Genomic DNA, 9,134 nt, shown 5'->3' with positions numbered 1-9,134 from the left:
ATGGCCCATATTGCATCATATGCAAGTGGAGCTTCTTCATATCCACCTTTTAAGTGAATGTCAGTTGTGGTGTTAGACAGCCTTTGCAGAAATTCTTGAGTGTTCTGAAATTGGTGTTCATATTTGAATGCATTGGAGTAAGCGACTGTTAGAGACAGAGCAGCATGTGCTTAGCTGCAGATTTTCAGGAATATTGGATTTATTTTTTATTCTTCATAATATTGTTTCGAGATCATTTAGGTATTATTATGGCAGGCCAGCTCAAAAGCTCTCACCAGTTTGTCTGTTGTGGTGTATGCTTATGTTTTACCACATGTAACTTCCTGGGTGATTGTTTTCCTAATGAATGCCAATCTAAACAACTAATTAGTTTTCAGTTGATTAAAACAGTTAGTGTTAATTGCCTTTGCCTTAAAGTACAATGTCCTTCATTGGTAAGTTTTTATGATGCATTCTTTCAATACTTGTATTTCTGCACCTCTGCGCTTAACTATTTACACTTTCAACTGTAGGAACCTCACCATGCCGGAAACAGTTGTATCGTTAGTTGGATTAAGCATCAGTATCTCTGTAGTAAAATGTCCTTCAACTGTATCTGCCATTTCATCTTCAGTGCAATCAACACCTTTGTGGAATATTAGTATTATTAATGTTCTTAGTTTTTGTAAATAGATAAATGCGAAATGTTCCTAGTTTTTGTAAATACATGAATGCGAAATGTTCTTACTTTAGGTAAATACATAAATATGGAGCGTGAGTGTTGAAATACATCCATTGTTCTGCATTGCTATCGTTGCTACCCTAAAGTGGTTACAATGTTTGCCTCTTAAGGGGAGACTATCTTTAACCCTTGATGCTGCAACTTTGCAGGTGTTGTGTCTTTGGACAAAACACTTAACGGTAAATGCATCAACCCAGTGGTCACCCATACAAGAAAAATTAAACTAAAAAAGGTGTATTTCGTGGGGCACTTGTGTTGACCCTTTAAAATTGCCCCGCCAAGAGAAGACATACAAATGTCAATCATTTAAACATATATAACTACCTAAAGCTCCTATAAATGTGGTAAACATGTACGAAACAGAAGAGGTTAAATTTAACTTACCTTTTTCAGGAACTTTATGCCAACCATGTTTGTACCAACCTATTAGAAACCACACATACCGGTTCCCGAATAATTTTTCCTTGAATGCCTTTAATCAAAACAGAGTCATATTTACAAATACACACAAATGGTCCCAGCACGCCCTTATTATTTTTACACGAACTTTGGGACCCATTCGAGTCTTAAAAACAATATACCACATAGAAATCCACATAGAAAGTATTTAACACTCCAACAAAATTATATTTATAAATTATATTTATTGAGATTTTTTGTATGGCATGCAAATTACAAACAACATATAGTAGGGTGGGAATGATGGGGTTGATGGGATTAGGCAAATAAGGGGCTTTCGTAGAATCTCGTTTTATGGGTATCCATTTGATGATAGACAAAAACAGTAACATACTGTAGGTAACATGTTAAAAACTTTAGCAGTAGGGCAAGGAAAAGAATGTTTAAATTTGATTGTTAAAGCAAACAGTATTTTTGTGTTATTTGCGTGTATTCCTATAAATGATTTAAAACTCTGTGTGTTTCGTCTCACTCTGTGTGTTTTTAAAAGTGTAAAATTACACCTTTTGTGCGAATTGCTAATAACCCTGTGTATTTTAAAGTAGGCTGTATTTCTCTAAAGTGTTGGTAATTAATGAAGTTATGATAATATTAATTCATGGTATCACCCCGAAACCTTGGCTTTAGATGAGAAGTTTCCCATTATATATTTTGGATTGAAAATATATATTGGGCAAAATGTGTTTAAACATTCCGACTTTCCCCACTCTACTATATATCATTTGTGTTAAAAAAATACACGTTCGTGGATACAGCATTTAAAAGACCTTTTAATCTATGCATAAAGCGATTGGTCGTTTAGTCAATGATTAGGCATGGGACTACGTACTGGCTTTAACTTTGTATGAACTTACCTCACACATCACTTTACGTGCGGCTCCTTCGTAAAAGAGACCAACGATAATTCGAACGTCGACTTTCTGCAAAAAAATAAGTAAAATGCAAATTTTGTAAAGCCACATAAATAATTTGACCAATTTATTCGTTCGCTTTTAAAATGCGCATTAATGACAAAGCTATTTCTTTGGGATAAAGAAGGCTTTTTGATTACGGATACAAAATTACCTTCAAATTCTGTACTGCAACTTTCGGGTCTGCATGAAAAGATTGCTGCGTTACAATTTCCATATTTTCTTGGATCAAACGAGTGCGTAAGTCTTTAGCGGTCTGCAAAATTAACAAAAACAATTACCAACAAAGTTTGGTGGTACTTCATATAAGCGTGTACGAATTATATAAAACAGACGCCTTTTTGAAAGTGATTGTCGTTGTGCACCACGCGAAGATAGACAAGTGACATTTAATTACATTTAGTTAGCTATATTAGTTTTTATAATATCTTCAGCGAAATGAATACATACGGATTCAAAAACTTCTGATCCTTGACTAATAATCCCGATTCTCTTCCATCCAAACATTTGGAAGAGTTTGATCCTTGTTGGATTGTGGAGGTTGGCGGATGGATGAGTCCGGAAGAAGGAGGGAAAACGACTCCTAAATGAGGAATTAAACAGCGTGCGTGTGCAGAAATAGATGTGATGTTTGAGCTGGATTTCATAGTTTTCGCGATTTTAATGTCCGGTGCCGTTGTGAAGTGGTAAAAGTGCATGCCTCTAACCATGAGGTAATGATTCCAAAGCTTGTCGCTGCTATTATTGCGGGCCTATGTGTTCATGGGCAAGGCACTTACCGGCAATTGCTTCAGCCCAGTGGTCACTAATGGGTTGTCCAAATTATCAGACAAATAAAAAAATAAACTCGTAACTCGTAAGATAACGCAAGGAACCTTCGTGTTTTAACGACTGTCGTCTTTCGGCCACGCGAGAATAAAACAAGTTATACCCATTCATAATTTATTTAAGATAACAACGCAATTAATTTTATTGCATCATGTTTTAAAATGTCTTACAAATATCATGAACGCCGCTCTGGTAAACTTAAAAAATAATAACTGTTTCATGGTATATTTTACTATTACGTTATTGCGAAATGCATTTCCCCCGTTTGCATTGATCGTCCTATGGTGCGCTCACAGCGTTGCGTTTTGTTCGTTTAATTTCCTCTGAAGCGTGAAACGAAAATCTATACCGGATGGCTTGATAACGAGATCATGAGATTTAAAGAGTGATTTATATTTCGCAGCGACTATATAAGTCACTTGTGCTTGGTTTGCATAAGAGAACGTATATTTGTATGTCAACTGTTATGTTTGAGAAAGCAGCATGCAATGCATGTCGACGTTATTCCAAGTGGGGCGGGGGGAAGATGGGACACCTTATCATTTTATATTCTCGTCCCATTTGGTAGTAAACAAAGAACATTAAAAAGGTTATAAAACCGTCATTTACCGACTCTCATGGACCGTTGTTAACTATTAAAAGCACGATCAGGATATTGGGATATTATGTGCTAAAGCTGTCCCTTCTTCCCCCTACAGTACTGTATATTTTTTTGGTATTTATACCTGTTCGATAAAGCGGGAGAGCTTGCACCGTAAGCCATGACGTTAATATTCCATAAATACGCCGACTCGGCAATCGGTGTGGACACGCTGCTGCAGCCAGTAAGCAAAGTAAATATTCTTGAATCTTGAAGTAAATCATAAAACTTTCGAGTACCCAGCCCAGCATCGCACTGCGGAAGATACATCGATTCTTTAATCAATAATTCATATACTTAGCGATCACGTGGTATAGGGCCGCAACACATACGTATTCGTTGGTATGCTGGTAGTATATAAATATTATTAAAAAGATTTATCGTTTTCCTACGTTTGTAAATTTATTTTGCATTGTGTAATTAATTATAATATAGTAGGATGGAGCAAGATACGGCACATGTTTTTTCGTCCCATTTGGTAGTAAACAAAAAACATTTAAAGAACTATAAAACCATGTCCTCACGACTCCCATAGACCACGATCAGGACATTATAATATTATGTACTAAATGTGTCTCGTCCTACCTCACCGTACTATATACCAGAATTGATCCAATCACGTGTTATTCACGTATAATTACCTTGCTGTCCTTTTTGACCAAATTAATTTTGTAACCTTGCAAAATATCAGATCTGTTGTTAACATCTTCAACAGCCATTTGTGCAGCAGGATAACATGCTTGCCCCCCAGACCAACCGCCGGACATTGGGAATATCCCACCTTTAGTAATGTTTCGTTAATAGCGACGACGCAAGGCGTAAATTGTTGATCATTTATATAAAAACTAAAGTTTTCGAATATAAACACATACAAAACATAGTATAAACTGCCACATATTTAAATATTGTAAGGTGGGGAAAGATAAGACCTTATCTTACTATTTTCCCGTCACATTTGGAAGTAAACAAAGAAAATTCAATGTTTTATACAACCGTATTCTTACGAATCCATAGACCGTTGTTAACTGTTTAAAACACGACCAGGATATTTGGACATTTTGTGCTAAAGGTGTCCCACCTTTCCCCACCCTACTATACGTATAGCTTTTAACTATATCCACTCACCTACAAAGATATCCGTTGTAGCAACTGATAATGAGATACTCGATAAAACAGCAGCAAGCAACCAAATTATTGTATACTTCATTCTAAAGCTTACGACTTTACATAACCTTACAACTACTTAAAGCCTAAATAGGACAAATGTAAACGGTGCTTAATTTCGAAATACATCTTCATATGTCGCCTTTTTTCTTTTATAATTCCATGCAACATTGTTAACTAACACTGCGTGACTGACTTTCTTAACCCATTTACTTTACTAACCTATACCAAGTATTCTTGATTGAACACAACAATTTATGCTTTACTTTTAGAGAACAAATTTGTATTTTCCCTTGATTCCCATTTCCACACGTATAGCACGTCACGATCGCATTCTGTCTTGTGGTGTAAAAGTAATTAGTGTCCGTAGACATGTTGTTGTTCTGCTATCGATCGACGTTCAAACAAGCAATTTACACATCTGGGTTTTTTATGTACAAGTCTTCATAATACTACATCGTCTTATCGACCACAACGAGACATTGAAATGAATTAAACCAGTAACAAGTTCAAAAGTAACGTTAACTGGCGAAAGTATAAAGCATATTCTTATATACACGCATAAATGACACCTACCTACATTGATGTATGGGCGTTTTGCGCAACTAAAAATTACAATATATGCAAAAATCATATTAAAGGTTAAATATACCGATATATAGTGTAAAGTGCGAGTGGTAAGCAAAGTATATCACGCGTAAATATGCAAAACAATGTCCTGCAAATTCAAAGCCGACAAAATTATTTAACACTGGTTGAAAACGCGTAAGATTTACTCATGAATTTAAAGTTAAGGCTTTAAGAAGTATAAAAGTTGTCGGCCTTGAACTTTTGGCTATAATTTGTCATTTTATTCGAATTTCAATTGGCGTAGAAGAATTAAAACGAAGTATTTCCTTCGTCGTCATCCGAAGACGCTGCAAAATGGGCGTGTTTTTGTGGCTTGACTTCATCTTCAGGTTTTAGATGATGAATTACATCAGCGATGTTGGTTTTGGTTGGAATTAGATCTTTCTGTGACGAGTACATATCCAATTCGAATGTTGGATTCGTAGCCGCTGCAGTCGCTCCATACAAACTGTAACGTAACACAAATATCAATGACTGGAACAAATGAAAGACTGTTATCCTTGCTTGGCGGGAAAACGGCAGTCGTTATACCACTGGTGTTCTTTTTGATACACCTCGCGCCTGCTTACGAAGTTACTGCGTATGTAACTCTGTGGGTGATTATTTTGAGAGGATTTGTTCATTCTCTTGTATGGCTAACAATTTAGACAACCCATATGGGACTAATAGGTTGAAGCAATTTCCGTATTTTGTCATGACACTTAAAGCTATAAAGTCAAATAAAAAACAACAATATAAAACGTGATAAATAAAACTTGGGGTCACCAATGTTATAAACTACCCACATACAGTGCCACGTATATGCGACAATGGTTAAACTAATGGCTTGAACTAGAGGATACCAGAAGGTGATTATGAGTGATTTGTTTGGCAAGACAACCAAATATTTGTGATTGCTTCTAAGCTGTTATTTACATAATTTGAATATATTGCATTGAATGTAACTTACTTTATCCTCACGTGGTTGGAAAACGACAGTTGTTATGGCAATTTTATATTTTTTATATTTAAAAAACATTAGGGGACATAATAAAATAGAGAAAGGCAAAATCAACAGGAAACCAGTCGTCGTTAAAACACGCTTTGAATAAAAGTTGTGGATAAAAACCAATATGTATGAAACTAGACCCGTGTGCTATAACTTTCTGGAAAATATAATTGCTGATACTTTTTTACTTACCTTCCTTTGCCAGGTTTACCAGAGAACAAAGGATTCATCGGTGAACTTGGTCCCTTTTTGTTGTAAGTTACTTCAGCATATCCTCCGTTATCTGATTCATCTGAAGACATGCAAACCCCATGTTCAGCTTCAATTGTATCGTACGTTGGGTTTGATTCTCCACGACCCCTGTAAATACAAGATTTTGGATCTCGTATAACATAATAATATATGTTGGCATATGTCCAGCATATGCGAACGCAAGACGAGAGCATCTAAACTTGACCGAGCTGTCAAGGGAAGATCTCCCATTCATTACCATTAAAGCCCTTGTCGCCTACCTTCGGGGAAGCGCCAGGCTCCTTAAACTGGGAAGGTCCATGCAGTAGCACCCCGGGTGTTAGGGTAATGGGTCAATTATGGCCTAAATCCTAGGACCCATGGCGTGCCACGCCGCGGGACCTCACCCACATAGAATAGAATAGAACATAATAATATATTAATATTAACTTTATTTGTCTCTTCGATTACGGTAGCAAAGATTTAGAAATATTTTATCCGAAAAGACAGTATATAGTGACAAAACAACAGTTGTTAAAACATGGTTACAATTAAAAACATATTTACATTCATTTGGAAGAAAATAAGCGTGGTCGCTACACCTAGCAGACAAATGAGCCATTTATGTTTAATTATTATTAAGTTAGTCTTCTAATAGAAACACAAGAGGGTGCGTAAAGATAACATAATATTGTATTTATCTCTAAGAAACTGGTAGTGAAGATTATACTATTCAAAAAACGAAGATAAGGGAATCAAAAGCAAAACCACAGTTGTTAAAACACTATGGATAAAAGGTGTGAAAAAGCGTAACCCAACGTATGGTGAAAAATATACATTAAACTAATTTAACGGCTGTCGTTTTACTTTTTCTCTACAATCCATTAGTTGTATTCATATATTGGTTATTTATAATAGTTTGATTGTTTTAAATGTTTTAGTCCCACCTTTCATTTGAACCAAATGTGAAATTATCTTCTGCTTCAGGAAGCTCTTTGTCTAAAACATCACCAGTTATTGGATTAAGTGTTGAACCATTGCCGCGAGCTTTTCTTCTTTTCTGCTTAATATCTTCATTCTCAATCTGAAAGTTCAAAATTTTTTTTTAAATTCCCAGTTTTTAATTTATCAGTTTTACCTTGACGTTTAGTTAAAAATCAGAAAACACACTTGAATGTTTTTAATTCTAGTATATGATATAATTGAGTATAAATATGATACCCAGAAAGTTGCATGCTAACTTGCAAGCATGCAATGGGTATATAATGCCACTATGCATGGAGTTAATAGGATGCTCATGTTACATCACGGCATCTAAAGTGGTTATGTTGACATTGCTCAATGAAAAAGTTTTATAGGGAAAATGCCTTACGTCTTTTTGCTTTACATTTTTGTAACCATCTCTTGAATCGTTCCATTTCAAGGAAGTTGTAGAAAGTGTATGTAGGGCTGTTGACCATCTGCATGATGCAAAATTATATAAACTTGTTTAACTTCCCATGACAGGGCAATAACAGTTGTTATAACACAGGTGTTTGGTTTCATACACCTCATGCTCGCTTTCAAGTTACTGCATGTTTAACTTTGTGGTAAGTGATAATTTGGAATTTATTTTTAATATAAGGTTAACAATTTGAAGGCCATAAGTGACCACTGGTTTGGAACAGTTACCTATAAATGATTTGCCTATAGAAGCATAAGCTCACATTGATATACTCGTCACTGGGTCTGAGGTAGGCATACTTATTACTGTGGAAAGGTGTCAGACTACTTTCCACAAAATAATTACACTAACACTATGGTGTAACTAAGAAGTTTCCTTTAGAAATAATATTTGTTTGACCAACCTGTGCATTAACATGCATGTGAACTGGATAAGCAAGATGATCAAGAAAAAGATTAGAAAGAGGAATGAAACTGGGTTTACCTGTCAATTGTGCATGATTACAAATTGGTATCAAAATCATTCAGAAAATTTAGTACTCAGAAATGTGTTTAAATATACATTTAAAAAAACATTAGTCAAAACTCTTTAGCTTGTACTTCAATGATGTCTAAACAATTGTACATTTGATATTGTGTCTGTTATTCAAACAGATTTTCGGTTTATTACAAGCAAAAGCTCATAGCATTTGTTGTTAATAAATTTAAAGTTAAAGACTATTTATTTGAATGAATAAATGTAACTTACTTTGTCCTCGCATGATCTGACAACAACATTCATAATAACAGGGGTGTTCTGTTTCATACACTTCGTGCCAGATTACGAGTTACCATGTATGTTACTTTGTGGGTGAAGGTTTTTTAGGCAATATTTTTTCATTCTTTTTGGATGTTTGTTTTCCAACAAATGTTGATCAAATCATTGAATCTTAAGCAGGGTATCTTACTTGCATTTTCTCTCCATTGATATAGAAAGATATTGAGATATCAGTGATGGTTAGTTGAAGAGCAAAGTTAAGAACAAGCCAAAGTGCATTTGCCAAGAAGTAAGCGCCTGTCATTTTGTTTCGAAGATCCCTTAAATTTTCTGTCAATTAAAATGTTAGGAACAAGTTTAAT

General features: G+C 35.2%; 2 protein-coding genes across 2 annotated transcripts in view; both read right to left on the bottom strand.

The window, feature by feature from the left end:
- LOC100177382 (gamma-aminobutyric acid type B receptor subunit 1) overlaps window positions 1-4,827 on the bottom strand; it is a 12,032-nt gene extending 7,205 nt beyond the window's left edge. The window contains exons 1-6 of the mRNA XM_002127438.5: window positions 4,685-4,827; window positions 4,201-4,340; window positions 3,645-3,814; window positions 2,542-2,674; window positions 2,246-2,347; window positions 2,035-2,100 (exon numbers count right to left, since the gene is read on the bottom strand). Coding sequence (XP_002127474.1) covers window positions 2,035-2,100; window positions 2,246-2,347; window positions 2,542-2,674; window positions 3,645-3,814; window positions 4,201-4,340; window positions 4,685-4,766 — 693 coding nt within the window. The 5' untranslated portion in view covers window positions 4,767-4,827. The remainder of the gene's footprint in view (window positions 1-2,034; window positions 2,101-2,245; window positions 2,348-2,541; window positions 2,675-3,644; window positions 3,815-4,200; window positions 4,341-4,684) is intronic.
- Window positions 4,828-5,135: 308 nt separating this feature from the next.
- The window catches only part of LOC100185238 (chitin synthase-like), a 16,374-nt gene continuing 12,375 nt past the window's right edge, over window positions 5,136-9,134 (bottom strand). Inside the window, exons 21-26 of the mRNA XM_002127383.4 lie at window positions 8,963-9,110; window positions 8,420-8,499; window positions 7,945-8,032; window positions 7,520-7,656; window positions 6,534-6,701; window positions 5,136-5,801 (exon numbers count right to left, since the gene is read on the bottom strand). Coding sequence (XP_002127419.2) covers window positions 5,603-5,801; window positions 6,534-6,701; window positions 7,520-7,656; window positions 7,945-8,032; window positions 8,420-8,499; window positions 8,963-9,110 — 820 coding nt within the window. The 3' untranslated portion in view covers window positions 5,136-5,602. The remainder of the gene's footprint in view (window positions 5,802-6,533; window positions 6,702-7,519; window positions 7,657-7,944; window positions 8,033-8,419; window positions 8,500-8,962; window positions 9,111-9,134) is intronic.

Source organism: Ciona intestinalis, unplaced genomic scaffold (assembly GCF_000224145.3).
Source record: "Ciona intestinalis unplaced genomic scaffold, KH HT000103.2, whole genome shotgun sequence".
NCBI lineage: Eukaryota > Metazoa > Chordata > Ascidiacea > Phlebobranchia > Cionidae > Ciona > Ciona intestinalis.
The sequence above is the reverse complement of the archived record's forward strand: the minus strand, read 5'-3'. Positions and strand labels throughout refer to the sequence as shown.